The 18788-nt window shown below is 38.4% G+C and overlaps 1 protein-coding gene across 1 annotated transcript in view; it reads right to left on the bottom strand.

Annotated features, from left to right (window-relative positions):
• Nucleotides 1-225: 225 nt before the first annotated feature.
• Nucleotides 226-18788, bottom strand: part of GRXCR1 (glutaredoxin and cysteine rich domain containing 1) — a 37785-nt gene continuing 19222 nt past the window's right edge. Inside the window, exons 3-5 of the mRNA XM_054066076.1 lie at nucleotides 10029-10252; nucleotides 2721-2786; nucleotides 226-405 (exon numbers count right to left, since the gene is read on the bottom strand). Coding sequence (XP_053922051.1) covers nucleotides 226-405; nucleotides 2721-2786; nucleotides 10029-10252 — 470 coding nt within the window. The remainder of the gene's footprint in view (nucleotides 406-2720; nucleotides 2787-10028; nucleotides 10253-18788) is intronic.

Raw genomic sequence — 18788 nt, 5'->3', positions numbered from 1 at the left:
TTGCCAGACTACAAATCTCTCTATAAAGAATGTAGAAAGATTTATTTCAGAGTTCATGTTATGGTCAGCAACCTAATTTAAACAGCCTAAATGATCAAACCAGGAGAAGTATACTACAAATGGATGTTTATTGACTGAATTGAATAAACAGATTAATTTTAAAAAATCATATTACAAACTGGTGTAGTACCATAAAATCAGTTTGTACATGTGGAGATGCCATTCTTAGCCTGCACAGCTCCTGCAGCGCTGTAGCCCATTCTCATTGCAAGCAGTACACTTGAGGGCTTTGAAAGAGTCCGTAAAGCAGTTACGAAACACAGACATCTTGCTTCCATGGCACACTGAGCACGGCAGGAAACCAAAGCCCCCACAAGAGAGGCACTCATGAGGATGCTGGACTCTCTGTTCAAAGAAGAAAACGAGAAAGACAAAAATGTTACCTTGTCAAACCACTGGAAGCTTTAAGACAATGAGGTCTCCAGCACAGCTGAGAATAATCATTCTGGTTCCCATCCTGAGCCATACCCATCCCCCATCCTGACGTATTGAAGACTACCATTGAAGACTGGTACATCTGCAATTTCCTTTGGTCAGATCCACATGCAATGATGAGAGAGGTTCAGCACAGGTTCATAACTCATGTCTCAGTAGCCTTTATTTATACTTGCAGAAATAACTAACAAAAGGATAGCTTAAATACTCTACTTTGATGTAGTTTAGGTCTAGATCAGTTCTAGAAGGTATCATAACTGATTGAATCTAAACTCCAGGCAGTTTATATTGATGTTATATTTTCTATATTTTATGTTAACATATCATGACTTTTAACATTTGCATGCTCATTCTGAACATATTGTTCCTATCACAGCTAGAGTTAATTTTATCAAAATAGCATCTGACAAGCAGTTCTTAAGGAAATAAGTTGCATATTCAGATTTATGGGTGTAGAATGCTGAAGCTTTAACTCTAAAGAAGAAAGAACATCAATATTCCACATTTACACCTGGAGAAATTTGTTGCAATCAAGATTTAGGCTCCTGCAATTGTCCTAATCCCTGAGTAAAACTAAAATTTTACTCTATTCTGTATTGGATTAAAGACAATTGAAAACACAAGAAGATACTTCAAAGACATTTTTAAGTTTCCCTTGCTGAAAATGTTCCTAGTTTGTTTAATGGTTGCCTTAAAGTTCTGTATTATAGAAATAAAAGCTACATCACATTAGGTACTTACCACAGTACAGAGGTATGGCTTTAATATTGAACTGTTGAATAAAGACTTTACATATTTATTTAAAAGGGAAAAACAAAAATCCATACAATTACTGCTAGTGTTAGACTGAGGAATTATGCAGCACTGAAAAAGTAATCACAAGCTATTATCAGAGTATACTAAAATATGTACAGATAGCATAATCCTTCTTGTAGCTTCATCAAGAAAACTGAAGAGATTTCTGCAAAACCATTAAGAGTGGCATTTATCTATTGACACATCAGGTGAACATGCAAAAAATGGCAGTTTTTCTTTTTGTCCCATAGCTCATAAATTTTAATGGGCAAACAACTTCTATTACTACTAACTTCTCCAGGGACAATGTTTGGAAATATTTAATGCAGAATTAACGTTCTTTTTATCTCAAGAGTGGCCACTGCTTTCATAATTTATGATGGTGGTTTACTTCATTGGACACTATTGCAAATATTCTCAAATTTTTAAAAGAATAGTATTTGTAGTCTTTACATTCAATATTGCTCATTATGCTTGTAAGTAACTACCTTTCCATATAGTTAATACAACAATAACCAAATGCAAAACCGCTTTATCAAGCACTGGAACAGGCTGCTCAGGGAGGTGGTTGAGTCACCATCCCTGGAGGTGTGTAAAAGGTGGGTAGATGAGGTGCTTGAGGACATGGTTAAAAGTAGTAGACAGGTACAGTTGGAGTTTATGATCTCTGAGGTCTTTTCCAACCTAATGATTCTACGACTCTATGACCTAGATGTATATTTGTTTGGCTCTTTCATCAGTATCTTCTACAAATATCATATTCACTCTAACATTTTTTTATCGTTGATGTTACGCACGTCTGAAGTTCATGTGTTATCTTAATTTTTTTAGGGATGATATCAAAATAACAAGATAATTAATAGCAATACATTCCTTTTCTACAGACCCTGCTATCTATATAACTCAGAGAACTTCAATGGACAAGGCAAACTAAGAGCTGCAGAAAGACATGATAACCTGTAATTTGAGATAATGCCAACAGGAAACTACTGGCATTTGCCCAGGTTTCGTAGATGTCCATTTTAGGTCTAATGAGAATGCAGATGTGCAGGTTCCCAGTGCATTTACTGCAGTGCACAGAGAAGAAGGGCAGCATCCACACAAGAGGCCTGGCTCCTCCAGGGCATAATGAAGGTTAAATAACAAAGATGATGTCAAAGTTATAGGAAAGGGAAAATTACTTGCCTTTCCCTCTGTGGTAAAACCAAGAGAACATAAAGATGAACATTTTGGTTTGATGTTACTGCCGCTCGTGTATTCTTAAACCTAATGGGCTGCAATACTGTGATATCATTCATTCAAAGGAGAAAAGAAAAAAGAAATCAGGATCATAAGTTTATAACAAAAGAAAAGGAGCTGGTAAAAAAAAAAAGTCTCATTTGCAAATTTCGATGTATGTTCTTTATGTTTATTTGCAGAAATAAAATTACCTCAATTTTGGTTAAGAGATCTTGCAGTTCCCCAGATTCGTTCATTAGCAAAATCTTCTCGGCACCCTATTAGGAAGAAGAAAAAGGTCAGCTAGTTTATCATGAAAACGACCAGAGATAATCAGGAGATGAGGTCTTGAAAATTTAAACAGGCTGAGGACAAATTTGACTTACATTAAGTATTTTGTAATTAGGTCAGCCTCAGGAAAGCTAGGAGAGGAGAATCTAACCACAGTTCTGATAGCAGTGTTTGAGGTTTGTCACCAGGTGTCATGTACTGCATTTTTGTAAAAGGTGACAAGTGTAAAATCTCTATTTTACAGAGTATGGTTCCAGACAAAATAAAAAATACGTCTAGTTACTACATCAAAAGTTACAAATATATAAATATACTACACATCCAAGAATGCAGCAAAATGAGAGAAGGAAATTGTATTTCAAATATTCTGGCAGCTGAGAGTTGGATTAAGACATAAACTGTTTAATGTATAACACAAGGAGAAAAAGGGTAATGAAAATATCATTCACAATGAGTGTGGTGAGGCACTGGCACAGGTTGCCCAGGGAAGCTGTGGCTGCCCCATCCCTGGAGGTGTTCAGGGCCAGGTTGGATGGGGCCTTGGGCAGCCTGGTCTAGTGGGAGGTGACCCTGCCTATGGCAGGGAGGTTGGAATTCGATGATCTTTAAGGTCCCTTCCAAAGCAAACTATTCTATGAATCTATGAATGCTGTAACAACACAAAAGTCACACATAACAATATATAATCATTATTTAGTCTGAGTACATCAGGCCTGTGAGGGGTTCTATAGTCGGAATTGAGGCACGACTAAAGTGTTGTTCCTTTTTCCTTCTGAAAGTAAATGCTAACAGATAATTGCAGGCAAAATGAAATGTCAAAGATGATGTAAACCTTTTTTTCCCCTTTTCTTCTAATTAGAGGACCACATTTCAGTGCTTACAGTTCACTTATGTAACCAAATTCACTGAATACTAAATATTATCAAACACAGACACTTTTGATCAGTGTATCACAAGAAGCCAACAAAACGTGAGGAAACTGTGGTGCAGACAGAAGGAATTACGCAGCCCTTACTTACTCCTAAGGGTGACTGGCCACATCTAGGCTGAGTGGGGAGTTCATGCCATCGCAATCCCCCCATTTGCTAGTCTCCGCAGGCCCAGACTGTTAAATTTCATCTTTGGGTTTCCTTCTGATGCAAGCTGGGAGGTGCGGTGGGATGCTGGCACACAGCTTGGACATGCCATTAATATGAGCTGCCCATGATTGGCTGAAGGGTCTCTCAGCCCCAGCTTGCCATCAGCACTGCTATCCTTGCTGCTGGGAGGTAAAGAAAAAGCTGCTGGAGAACACAGGAGACACGTATGGATTGGTAATGTACATGTTAGTGTCCAGCCATCCACAATGTCCTACTGGGGAGAGCAGAGGCTACAAATGACTTTTACAGCCCAAAAGTCAGCTAAAGACTACTGAAATGTTGCAAAGGATTTTGTATGACTCCCTACAAAGGTTAGTTTCCCCATAGAAAGCCTTTTTGCTTGGCTTTATACAAAAATGTTCTTTTGACTCTGTTTGGTGATTTTCATTTCAGATATAAAAAGCAAAATATTAATATTTCAGGAGATGCAAGTGCCACTTTTTCAGTGAGCAATACTCTTATAGTGCTACATTTTCAAAGAGATTTGTTTTTAAAAAAAAAAGATGTATTTACAAGTTAATTAGCTGTTGTTAATTAGTCACAGAAGATGACAGGAGATGTGGACCGGCCAACCTTCCTTGTGGTGCTTCTTCTATTGAAATCTCTTATAGATCATGGGCACAGAGTGAACCAACTTCGACATATACATTAGAGCCCTCTCTATCTCCAGAAGAGCAGCTTTTAGCAGTCTGTTGGTCTCTTTCTCATTTACTTTCTAATTTTTCTCTGCTTTAACATAGAATGGGCAACAGTACCAATTGGCACAATAAAGCAAAGGCTTGCCAAGGTGACCCACAGAGTATCTGCTCAGGGCCTGAAAACACTACAGCAGCTTAAGAAAATTTTGTGCTGCCCAACTGATGCAGAGACACTAAGGACTTGCAGTTGTATTGATGTAATTGTAGAACTGTAAATTCCTTAAGCGAGACAAGCCGTGCTTTGCCCTCTTTTAGGGCAGGATCTCTTCTCTGCAGCAATGGTTGGCAAAAGCATTCCCAAGGCTTCTGCCCTGTGTTACAGTGATGTTGTATGATAATGCTCACTGGCTTTTGCAGAAATGTAATTAAAAATCTGACAGGTTTCTCAGTATAGATTCATGTTTTAAAGGATTTATACGTCAAATGACAGTCAGTCAGCTGTGTTACTTTCAAAGTGAAAAGTCTCATTACTATGGCTTTAAAATTAAAACCCAAACATTCAAATGGCTATCAACTCTTTTAAGTGTTTCAGCATGTCTTTTCTGATTAACAGCTGCCTCAAGAGAAATTTGAATAAAAGATACTTTGCAGAGGTTAACCTTCCCTTTGGATCTGTGAATTGTAACACACAGAGTCTGTAATTAATAGAGTAATTAAAGCAGCTGCTAAAAAAGTCCAGTAGCTGCTTTCTGACCAGAAAGTGACGCCTTTTTCTTCCAAGGTTGTGCTCAGTCCACCCATAAAGAGGTGTGAAACATTAAAAGGGACTGTCCTGCCTAAGACTTGCATAAGGATCAAGGACAGTGGCCATAAAATTTAGAGAAGCAGCAGGGAGAAGGGACTTTTCAGTTTTCTTAACCAGTTAAATTTCAAGGTGGCAACCTGTGAGTCATTTATCTGCTAACTTCTATAGCTCTCTATTACGGTTGAGGAGCCGAGGAACTGCAGTCAGGTCTTTGCGCTTCTTTTGGAAGAGAATTGCCATAGCCTTGGCTAAATGAATCAACAGGTTTTCTAGCCTGTTTCATTCTTCAAAATATTTTCTCAATTTTCTCTTGGGAATGACCAGAAATTAACATTGTATTTCAAGTTTTATCCCCCTAATTGCAGAACTAGGACAAATCCAAGGTTCATTAAGTTTCCTACTGCCCCAGCTCTGTTATGTCATTGAGTCAGTCCATTGCTCACATATTTCGAATGTAAACCACTAACATTTTCACAATGTAATTCTTCATCAAGGAATATGCATAGATATATGGCTCTGCATTTGACTGTACTAGATAACCTGCTGATTTTGGGAAGCAACCTCTTATCCACATCCTTTCTTAAACACAGAGAACAATTAGCACAGCACTGCAATGTCTCTCTTGTGGATACATTTGTTGTACAGTTAAATTGCATCCTTTATTGCCTTAAAAACAAACCTTTGCCAAGTATATGGACAAGGCCTCTTCCTAAGGAAGCAGAATTCAGTCAGACGCTTTACTATTACTGACCTGCCATGTTTTTTCACTGTGGCTTACCAAGAAGACAGGCTGTATATACCCCTGTCTTTTCCTAAAGCTCAGATGCTCTTGAGCCTGCAACACTACACTTCTCACAAGAAGGTGCCCCTTGACAGCAGATGTGCATAAAGGTGTGATTAAATGCCTGGAAATTTGCCCATAAACTGAGAGAATGGATGTTGCAGTATAGTACCAGCAGCACAAATGTTGGCTTTGGTGTGCAAAGAATTGAAAGATTGATGTGAAAAGGAACCACCAGATTAATTGAACCCTGCTGTTTCTGAAATGTTAAACTGCAAAATGGAGGAAACAAGGGGAAAATGCTAGGTGACTCAATGCAATTATTACATTATAGTTTTACTGCCAAAGAGCCATTCATATCATTACATAACTGTAACAATCCTCAGTGTCTGTTTAAAAGAGTAAATGAATGCCGCAATTTTTATTCTGTGTGGCTTTCTCTATTCTGAAAGGCATTTTTTATTTTGCTTTGGTGTCCCAGCAGATGGCATAATTCCATTTCAGATGCAGACAGCCTCAGGTGAAAAGAATGGATTAGATCAGCTAGTAAAGAGCATGCTGCAGAAAGAACCTGCAGTTTCCCAAGAGACTGATATTTAAAGAGTTTTTGTCAAGAAATGCAATGATTCTGTCTTGAAAATATTAGATTAAGAAATCTGCTGGACTGCAGCACGCAGGACTATGCTTGACACAGGCTAAATATGATTTTTTCTATTGCTTCTGCCCAATCTGCAAGTTTGTTTCATCCCCCCCTGTGCAGGCAATGATAAATTCCACAGCTCTGTGAAGATTTATCCATAAAGCCTGCAGTGCTCTAATAACCTTGTCCATGCTTCTCAACCATTTGTGTACCCTATAATCCACCAGACACACATGTGCTGTGTTATAGTGCTTTTGTTACATTTCTCTCATTAAAAATAATCTTGTCTCCTTACAAAACTGTTCATATTTTAATTAGGGGTTGGGTTTTTTTTTTCCTTATGACTCACTGAAATATGCATGGCTCAATATAGATTCTCCTTTGTATTGCTGCATGCAATTTCTTTCAAAGAGGTATTTGCCAGGAAATAAATATTCAAAATATTAAAAAGAGAGACAGAAAAAGAGAGAGAAAAAAATATTGCATTATGAATTTACTGACACACCAGGCTTCTGGATTTCTGTGTAGCATTTGCATATCAGAAGACAATTATGATAAAAAAATATAATAGAAATGTCCAGTGTTACCAACGAGACCAAATTCTGTAATTAGTTTTCAATCACATTTTAATGAAACAGAAGCCCAGCACAGGTTCCAGCTAACTTACTTCCTTTGGAGCCACTGATGCATTATTTTCTGAAGATACTACATCTACCTGGCATTGAATAGCTAGATGGGGGAGAACTTTGTTGCTAGATCTTCTCAATATGCCAAGTGCCCCACCCTTATTTCTCTTCCTAAATGAATGAATGCCAGCCTCTCTTACAAGGACATAGTAAGACAGAGAAATAAAACTGCCATAAAACTATGGAGGTTTTGCCACATTTACCAGAGTGTGTGGACATAGGTGTGCTAGTGTGAGTGACAGGTTCGCCCTGGGGCTCTCCTTTCCCATCTCCCAACCCACGACAGCGCTCCCATTGGCAGTTGCCATAGGCTGCCTGAGATCTGCTCACACTGAGCTTGGTTTTCCCATTCTGGTTCGTCTCAACTAATGCACATTAGAGAGCGATACTGTAGCAAGCAGTGGTGCTGCTAATACGCTGATGATCAGGGGAGAATAGCGGAGGGCAGAAACCTCATCTGTGCACACAGGTGAGGGGCACACACAGTGGCAGAGCAAAGGGCTGGCGGTATTCCGTCTGGCCTTGGAGCTCCCTGGGAGCAGAGCAGGCATCTTCTGCACTGCTCCCTGCCAGCAAAGCAGGTTCTCCAGAAATGATATACCTCTTATTCAAATAACTATAATCCTACCCTGGACCTCAAGTCTCTTCAATTTAACCACAGTGTGTCTCATTAATTTAACTAGGAAAAAAAAAAAAAAAAGAAAGAAAGAAAAGAAAAAGGACTCCCCAGGTCTGATTACTTTCCATTATTTTTTAGCCGATCAATACTTTTTGTTTTATTGTGTTAAACAATGTAAATGCAGTTGCCATGCAGTAATAAATATCTGTAGACCAGAAGACCAAATTCTTTCTTCATTTTTTTACCTACAGGAGGTAAAACTGGCTCACTACCTGTGATGTGATACCAGGTAGTCAAACAGCTAGATTTGTCTCTTTGTCTCTCCCTCAGACAGCTACCTTCCTTATTCACTTGCCTTCCACTCTATACTTCTCCAAAGTTTCTCATACAATATTTAAATAGCATTAATGAGATTGAATTGCTTGTTACACTGTTGCTCCTCTGTTAAGACAAGTTTCCTATAATTTTAAAAAAAAAGTACTGAATTAATGGGCCATCCATCATATAAAAATTGCCGTAACCAGACATCTCCTACAGCTGAGCAAATAATTTATTCAATCCATTTCAGTATTTTAACTGAATTCTTTTGAGAAATTGATCGCATATGGACTGAGATTTTCTTGGAGTCACTCATAACTCACTACTTTCATTTTTAATGTGATAATTAGGTGAGCAAATTTTAGTCTGAATCCTGCTGAATTTTAAGCTGCTTTTGAATGAAACACTTCTACTCCTTGTTGGTTGGAGAACTCTCTGAAAACTCAGTTTTTGATTAAAGCATCCTCTGCTCTGAGGATCGCCACGCTAATATTCTGCTCACAGGTGATTTTGCAGTTGTTATAGTGGTCTGGGGAGCCCTGTACCAGCAATTGCATTTGTTATCATGCTCAGGGAAGCCTGCCTCATGCAGAGCACATGGAGAGCTAGGAAGGGAACTGGGAAAAAGGGTATTTTAGTGTTTATACAGGCCCGATATCAATTACATCTGGTTGATTACATTTAATTTCATTAGTTAAATCTTTTGTGAAGATGAAAGTGTTAAGCAATAAAAACATAATAATCCTACTGTGCTTAAATGTAGTTTGCCTTCACAAATCACTGTCTCACTGTTGGTGCTAATTGCTAGTTCTTTACCACTCAAGGCAAATACCTCCTCTCAAGCTGTTTTCTTTGTGGCACTTCCCAGAATCTTTTTATTTAAAACATTGTGGTTTTCAGTTTCTGAGAAATACATTTTAAAAGTATAGGCCATACTTAATGAAAAGGTAATTTCAAATATCAACAGGCTTTTAGACCCAGAGTGCCAGAGTATAAATTTGGATTATAGTTTTTCATTTGGAATTTATGTCTTACAACAGGGCAGAGTTGGGCTGGTTTTCTCTGTTTTACTGCTAGACATTTCTAAAACTAAGCATTAACCAATTCTGTACCTAAGCCAATTTTTAGCTGATTACAGATCCTGATACAGACTACACAATACGAAATTCAATGCATAAGGTCTGACACCCCAAGCTGTTAGTTTCGTATTCAACAAAGATGTTGCTAAATGACAGGCTTATGCTATGTGTGTTTGTCTTACTGGGTCAATCATACATACAGGTTCCCATGAGGGAAAGAAACCAAAAATATTTCTCTGGATTTTTGTGGCCTCAGCTACAAAGATAAGCTATTTTTTAAGAAACAATGAATAGGTTAGATTGTATTACTGTCTCTTATTCCTCTCCCCAGTTGTCTTTTGCATCTTCAGATTAAACCTATCTGTGTGGATCTGTTCAGCTCACACAACAAAAGAATCTGTGTCTTTGATTGTTTCTATCATTCCAGCACTGCAGGCAATTTTCTAAACACTCTTCTCGTTCATCAAAGTTTTCATCTATTCTTCCAGACTGCAGAATAAAACATATGCCTGTGTATTACTTACCCCAAGATAATGGCCATCAATAAACACAACAGGGAGTGAGGGAACTTCACAGACTCTCCTGCATCTTTCATCTAGTTCTTTTCCATAATCACTGTTCAGTGCAATGTTTTTTTCTTCAAATTTAACTCTGTGATTTTGAAAGATCTTTCTAACCAGTTCACATCTTTCAAAAGTGGTTCTCACCACACGAAGACTGGTAGTATAAATTATTATGCGACCAAACTCTGGCACTGTCGATACCTGGGAAAAAAACAAATAGTACCCATTACATTAAGTAAGGTGTTAGTAACATCCAAGTACTGAATAATTTAATTAAAAATATTATTTACACAAAAAAAAATTGCATCTTGAAAACACAATCCAACATTCTACTATTTTCAAATGTGAAGACGGAAAGGGAGGAATTAAGTTCTTGTAGTCACCAGCTTAAGGCAATTCAAGCTGTTTATCTAAATAAGGTACAACCGTACTTATTTTAGAAAGTTTTGGAGATGGTGAATCAAGTTAAGCATTGTCAAAAAACAGATATATTTTAAAGCCTGGTGCATTTCCAAACATGACAAAATCATCACAGTTTTGTTGATGTCTGATTCTTTTATAACAATGATTCACATTTGCACAAACACAGTCTGATAGTACCCAAATTAAGTTTAAACTTGTTAGCTCAGGTGTTGCTGACAGCCTCCTTTAAGAAAGGATGGGGGCCTTAGCTAAGATTCATCACACCTATGAGCCAACAATAACTTAGAATACATTAGGTCTCTCCACACTGAACTAAATTATGACAGCAGAGGGGACACACTTATCCTTAATATTTAGTGTGCATTCACTTCAACTTATTCTAACAATCAGCAATAAAAAAGTACATTCTGTGTGTATTCAGTGTCCAATTCAAAGCCCAATCCAGCTAAGAGAGGCAGGTCCCTTGGTCGTAAAAAGCTTCACACTAAAATTGAGATTTTATTTTTTGCCACGTTTCTTTGTATGTAAAAGTTAATGCCACATCTTTCCTTTCTGGGATGAAAACAATAAGGGACTGTAAATAGTACAAGGATTAATTTGCATAAGAGAGATTGGTGCATTTTCAAAAGGCCTGAGAATCATTGCTTTAAACAATGATATTATTTTCAAATAAATAGCTAAAATCCTAGCTTTTTAAAAATGTGGTAAGGCATTTCCAAGTTTTTTGAATTATCCATTACATTCAGCAAATAATATTGAATTATTTGACCAATATTGCAGAGGAATAAACACAAGTTAGAAAATAAAAAGCAAGGATCTCCGTAACGTGCTGTAGCAAGCTATGGAAAATGAACCTTGATGGGTGAATACATAATTTTTTTTAATATGTCATGCAATAACTGTAAAGATACATTTACAAAATAGGGCAGATGCCATTGTATATTTTGCCACATAATGAAGTCAAGATTTATCATACTACATAAATGCAAAGAAACAAAGTCATTGCAAAAAGCATATTCTGCTTAGAGAGGTATTTACAAGGTTTGGCATACAGTTAAGAGTTCTCAGGAAAAACATTGACGTTTCACAGATCACTTCTAGAGCCTTGGAAATGTATGGACTGTAACAGTTTTCCATCTCCCATTCTGGGAAGGAAGCATATTGTGACAGGTCAGTATTTCTCTTTGAATGGATCTCAGAATTTCAATTTTAGGAACAAACACAATAAAAACTGGGCTTGTGGGGATAGGACCAGAGGAGAGGTATAAACTGGAGAGGGGCAGATTTAGACTAGACATTAAGAAGAATTTCTTCACTATGAAAGTGGTGAGGCACTGGCACAGGTTGCCCAGGGAAGTTGTGGCTGCCCCATCCCTGGAGGTGTTCAAGGCCAGGTTGGATGGGGCCTTGGGCAGCCTGATGTAGTGGGATGTCCCTGCCCATCGTAGGGGGGTTGGAACTAGATGATCTTTAAGGTCCCTTCCAAATCTAACTATTCTATGATTCTGTGATTCTATGATTCTACTGTTTTCTGGGTTCAAAATCTGTTACACTGCTACTGCAGCACTGATTCCTCTGCAGCACATTGTTCACACATTTCAAGTGAGAGGATTAGCTTGTCCTAAAAGACAAGTACTCTACATAAACACTGTCAAATATTTTAACAGCCACACATGGGTTGCTGGAAGGAAGAGGAGTTCAACCTTTCCAGAAGTAACCAAAAAGGATTCTTAAAATATTCGTCAAAAGATAATTTCCTATACTTCCTGTTTCCTCCTCTTTGGAGTGAAAATACATTTTGAAGTGCAAAAGTATTCAACAGGATGGAAAATCTTGTTCCTTCTTAGCTGTAATCTCTAGAGCTCTTTGTTCCCAGACACCAGAAGCTGGCAGCACAGATATAGAGAGTCATTATCTAGTGAAACATCAGGTCTGCGGTATCCCTACAGCATACAAATAAGCAGCTGAAGAGACGGAAAAATGGAAAGCTGTAAAATGATCTGGAAAGATATCAAGTGGATGGTGTATGTGCAGAGTCACTTTTATGTTTAGTCCTTCATTTTTTCCTAATGTGGGAGTGATGAAATACCTTTCTTTGTCCTGCAAAATATCAAGGGCATTGACTAATTCTTTTAGTAAACACCTTGTTTTCTGTGCTATAGGCACATAGAACTTGTCTCTGGCAAGAAATTCTCACACCAGGAAAGCCAAACGTTCCCATCACCTGTCTGGAGTCATACTGGTAGTTAAATATAAGAGTGAAGACAGAGAGATTTACAGGTTTTTTTTTTTAATGAGAATCTATGCTAGTTCTTATATTGCTACCCAATTCGATGGTTATAGCCTGTATTATTTAGTTATGAATACGCTCTTGAGGTAAATCAGCAGAACAACATTTGAACACTGTGCTTTTCCTTCCTAGTTGAAACTGTGGCAGAAACAGAATAAATGACAAGCAACGCAAACAAATTAATAGAGACACATTTTAGAAATTGAGCTTTTACAACCTTACATAACAAATTTCAAATTATCTCATGTAACTCACAAATGTTCATAAAATCTTAGCTGAAGTTAACCAGAAGATAATTCTCTGGTTAATGGGCATGATAAAACTTTATGTGGGCTGTGGAAGTTGAATAGATGAACAAATCAAAAGATTTGGAGCAACTTAGGTTGACTACATTCTCACACTTCCTGTAAATGAGTTTCTCATTGAATCCTGAAGCTTATGGAAATCATTTGACCCAAGTTGGCAACTTGTGTCTTAGATTCAGAAAACCCCATGCACATGGGCTGAGTGTGCTTCAGTTAAAGTGTCTGCATAGACAGAGTGCAAAGGAAGGTATTTAAGGTTTCAGACAGAAATAAAGTTCTTTTAGTAACAATCCTCTACATCATTTACAGCTCCTAGCTTAACAGCACAGTCCTACCATCTCCCCAAGTGTCCAAAGGCAGTATCTGCTTTACTACATCAACCTGAAGAGTTTACGTTTTGCCTGGGAGGATCAAGTAGGGAAAACCACCAGCAGCAGGACCTGCACCATTTTATGGCACAGAGGCCACTTTCAGTGACACAGGAACAGATGCTCTGTTTCTTCTGTCCAGAGAGAAAAAGTAATTGTTGCACCAGTTCAACCCTCTTCATGGTTGAAGATGAGAAAACCAGATCTTTCTTATTTTGTGCCTGGCTCTCTTTTCCTAGGCTCCTCTATCAGGTGGATTAGGGGGTTTGCAAATGAGGATTTCATTGCCCCTTGGTGTACAAGTGGGGGAAACCTATCCCTCTGTCATCTGACTGACATCTATCAGACATAGTTGCAACTAAATGTAATCATTAACTGAGTAAGTCTTCTGCAAAACTCATGAGGGGTGTCATCATGTATCTTAGCATAAAGAGAGAGCACAGAACAGAGTAAGAAATTGCTGATAAAAAAAGAGAAGGCTTAATAGACTAAGAAGATGAGCAACAAAATGAAGGGATGCAAGGGACTGAAAAAAGGGCTGAAAAGACAGAAATAACTAAAAATAGGTAATAAACCAAAAACAAAAATGTCAGGATACTGACAGAGTAATGCAAACTAAGTGTAGAAATAGAAACATGAAAAATGTGACCAAAAAAAAGACAGTGAAACAAAACAAAGTAAATGATAAAACAGAGAGAAGATTACTGAAATATAACATCTTGAACCTCTTTAAATAGAAATCTTGATAGTCAGTCTGAGTGCAAAACAACAAATATATTATAGAATGTAAGGCTTTCCAAGTTGTTTCCATGATTTTGGGGTATTTTTCTTTTAAATTGTATAGTACTGGAGCTGCAGAAATATGAAATAATTGGGAATCATACTCCTAAAATATGTGTTTGATAATTTACCTTTTCTGTATAACAGCTGTCATGGCAATAATAACAGACTTCTCAGTAGCTCTGGAAATATAGTATAACAGTTGCGTGTTTCCATGGTGCTTCTGAAAGCCAGTTAAATAGGTACACCATAAAACTCCCACAGACATCTCTGGGTCCAGACTTTCCTCTCTCTATCTATCTTATCCCTGGCTACTGGATACGGATGCAAACAAAGTGGCAGCAAAAACTTCATGTTTCTCTACTGGTCCCATAGCTACCCTGGCCCTAACCAGTTGCCCAAGTCTGAGAAGAAGTCACTCACACTCCCATTTGTGAGGGGAATTTGGAAAATTAATTACTGAATAATAACACTAGACTATTTCCTCAGTATACTTGTCATGAACTGCTTTCCCAGGGCTATGGATTTTCTTTAATATCTTTTATGACATTTTTATGTCTGCCTTGCTGACTTTGAGTGGCTCTTTATCTTTGGACTAAAACACATAATGTGGATGTTTTTGCAGCACAGCTAAGAACTGGCCAAATTCAGAGCAGAGGAAGAGGTCCAAGCCAATGTTTTCTACTTGTGATGTAAGGACCACTGCTAGACCCTGGGGCATAAAGCCATTGCTCATAATATAGTAGTAATATTTTCTTTTTTAAAACCTTTTTACATGACCTGTCTGCAAGCAGGTAAACAGACAAGCCCAGCAGTGAGAGGAATCTCTCTCTGGATAGAAGGCATAAACACATGCTTTAACTCCCTGGTTAGAAGTGGAAAGAATAATCATTTGCATTCCTATCCATGTATAGTTTATTTCAATTGTAGCATCGCCCGCAAATTTAAACCTGGTTCGTGTAAAGTACAAAGTTACAAATATAAAGAAAAAAAAAAAAGCAGCATATATATATTATGTGAGTAACAGTATTCTAGCAAAATGGAATATTTATTTGCTAAGATTAATGAGCTGGTATAGTCCTTTGGCAAAAGCTGAAATGTTAATGCCAACCTTTATCACACATGAGATTCTTAAAGGTTTTTACTTAGGATATAACATTCAACTAATGTTATTCATGCAGTAGTGAATTGCTTCTGTGACCTAAATCAATGGGTGATATGCCCGTCTCTGTCTCAGAATATCATCTTTCAACATCTCAGAGTGTTCTACTGAAATACGCACCCGTTGGCTCTGTAATTAGACACTATCAGACTGGCAGAAGTATCTGCTGTCCACTGAGCTGGCTGAGGCAGGAATCTAGAGCACATTACAAACCCTGTGACAAAGATGCTTCAGTGAGTAAAGGCAGCATTCATGATATACAGAAAATGTTTAGCAAGAGAGAATAAGTATATGTGTGCATATATATGTATGTATGCATACAAGTGCATGCATATGTATTTTTATATATGTTTACATATATAGAAGCCTTGAATTAAGCTTCTCACTTTGTAATTAGTATTACACAGCTTATGGCTTGAATTAGTATCAATAACAGAGTGGCAAGAAGAATTATGACCTAACACTAACTTTCTGACCACAACCTGGTTTGGACTTTTCATTTTCCAGTCAGAAACAGAAGGGGAGAAAACAGCTACAACTTTCTTGTTGAAGAAGTTTTGCGGAAAAAAAATCCTCAATTTAAACATTTTATTTCTGCATGATTCCAAAGCTTTTACTAGTTTTTCAGTTTTAAAACCCTTTTAAAATGTATAATAAAAGTAATAAATACTTCCTGAAAGATTACTTTAAAGTAAAAAGCTATCACCAAATTGGTTCAATTTTTTTCTACATGACACTTCATCCAAACATACATGTTTTGCAACATCTCGTTTAATGAAAAGCACAATTTTCAGAATCATGTCACTGTTTAGATGAAAATGTGCAACATTCTTTGAATGATACAGGTCTTGTGTTCTAGTGAAAAGTACAATATTTGCCATTTTACCACAACACAGTAAAATGCTAATGGAGTTCTGAACAAGTTACTTCTGTCTGTTGTTGTTGGTTGCCTGGTTCAAATTAAAAGTTTAATGGCATTTTTCAGGGAAAAATGATTCACTGGCCAGAAGACCTTTTTCAACAAACAGACCTCATGGACCAAAGTAAAACGTTTTCATTTGGTGGGTAAGAACTATTCACACATACAGGAGGAATTGCAATTGGTCCTCTAGCCACAGTGTGCTCTCTTGGTACAAAATCACATTCCCTTGCACTTCACTGTTTGCATTTCCAACCCTCCATGGGCTCTCACACAAAGAACACACAGCAAAGAAAAACACACACCTAAATTTCTGAAGCTTTTTATTACGTTAAAGCTGTAGTCCTGTTTCCATTATCTTCAAGGACCTGGGACTATATCACTATTTGGGAAAATTTAGAATTTGAAATTTATTAAATTCAGAAAACTGCATTTTAGTAAAGTTCACTAGAATAAAGACTAGATTTCTGCAACTGTGCCAGATACATTTGTACTGACCTTACAGGGACTATAACTGTAGGACTTGGAATCTGTGAACCCCTAGGATGGTGGAATCATATTACCAGTTGTCATCCTCATAACCATCAGCAAGGTGGGAAGGTCTATCAATACCAATTTACAAGTAAGGACATAAAGATCTGGATTCCTAAGTAAGGTAGCCCGAGAGTCTGGGACAGCCGAAATATAGATACCAGTTTTGCTTTTCCCATGAAAGTGGTCAAGTTACTGTTTTTCTCATCTTTTAAAATAGCACAAATACTTTCATGCCATTTTTCTGCCTGTACGCTGGCGCTCGCCTACCCCACAAACAGCAGCCTTAAGAAGACATCAGTTTTCAAAAGCCACATATGTGCACAGGCTCTTCTGCCAGATTGAGTGTCCCATCATAGGGACATCTTTTGCTGTTTCAGTTTCATACAGTTAGATAACTCTGAGGAGCTGGTCAGTTACAAGAGAAGGGCTGCGATCCAGCAAGCACCTGAATTCTTTGATCTTCTGACTCCTGGTGAACTGTTGTTTCTCCTATCTACACACACACCACATACTGCTGATAGTAAAATAGCACAGCTTTAGTTCCTGAAGTTTAGCATCCTCAAAATTTTTTCTCAGCTGCAGTGTAACTTAGGCGTAGGATGTCATTGTAACTAAGGCATTGCTATAGCATATTTATTGTAGAATCATAGAATGATTTGGGTTGGAAGGGACCTTAAAGATCATCTAATTCCGATCCCCCTGCCATGGGCAGGGACACCTCCCACTAGATTAGGCTGCTCAAGGCCCTATCCAGCCTTGCTTTGAACACTTCCAGGGAGGTGGCATCCACAACCTCCCTGGGCAACCTGTTCCAGTGTCTCACCACTCCCCTTATGTCTAGTCTAAATATGCCCTTCTCCAATTTATAGCTATTTCCCCTTGTCCTGTCACTACAAGCCTTTGTAAACCGTTCCCCCCCTATCTTTCTTGTAGCCACTTTCAGGTACTGGAAGGTCACTGGAATGTTTCCTCAGAGCCTTCTCCAGGCTGAACAACCCTAACTCTCTCTATCTGTCCTCATATGGGAAGTTCTCCAGACCTCTGATCATCTTTGTAGCCCTCCTCTGAACCTGTTCCAACAGCTCCATATCCTTCTTATGTTGGGGATTCCAGAACTGGACACAATACCCCAGGTGGGATCTCACGAGAGCAGAATAGAGGGGCAGAATCACCTCCCTCAACCTGCTGGCCACGCTTCCTTTTGATGCAGCCTAGGATACGATTGGCCTTCTGGGCTGTGAGCACACATTGCAGGCTCATGTCAAGCTTCTCATTAGCCAGCAACCCAAGCTTTACTCCACAGGGCCGCTCTCAATCACATCATCCCCCACCCTGTACTGAAACTGCAGATTGCCCCAGCCGAGGTGTAGGACCTTGTACTTGTCCTTGTTGAACCTCATGAGGTTCACACAGGCCCACTTCTCCAGCTTGTCCAGGTCTCTCTGGATGACAACCCATCCTTCTGGTGTGACAACTGCACCACCCAAGTTGGTGTCATCCACAAATTCGCTGAGGGTGCTCTCAATCTCTCTGTCTATATAGTTGATGAAGGTATTGAACAGCACTGGTCCAAGTATGGACCTCTGAGGGTGTTGTTACCCTTTTCATTTCTCGAATTATACACTATAACACGATACCTTTTTTCTTCTTCTGTTACTGCAGGCTTTCCCACATATCTTCTAGCACAGACCACTGTTCAGAGGATATCAAAGAGTTTTCATTTCAAAGCAGATAAAATAGTTACAATACCACAGCAAAGGAGTACAGGGCATGACCCTGCCTCTCCCTGCTCTTTGAAATGCTTCAGCTATCAGCAGGTTCAGAAGGTACAAAGACTACAACTGAGCTCACCTCTCAATGTCCTTATTACCGTTTGTCCAGCACACACCCATACAACCAGGTTACAGCCTGCTGTCAGGTGACCCAACCTGACAGCAGGG

The sequence above is a fragment of the Cuculus canorus genome, chromosome 4 (assembly GCF_017976375.1).
Source record: "Cuculus canorus isolate bCucCan1 chromosome 4, bCucCan1.pri, whole genome shotgun sequence".
Classification (NCBI taxonomy): Eukaryota; Metazoa; Chordata; class Aves; order Cuculiformes; family Cuculidae; genus Cuculus; species Cuculus canorus.
Note: the sequence above shows the minus strand (reverse complement) of the source record. Positions and strands in the feature narration are given on the sequence as shown.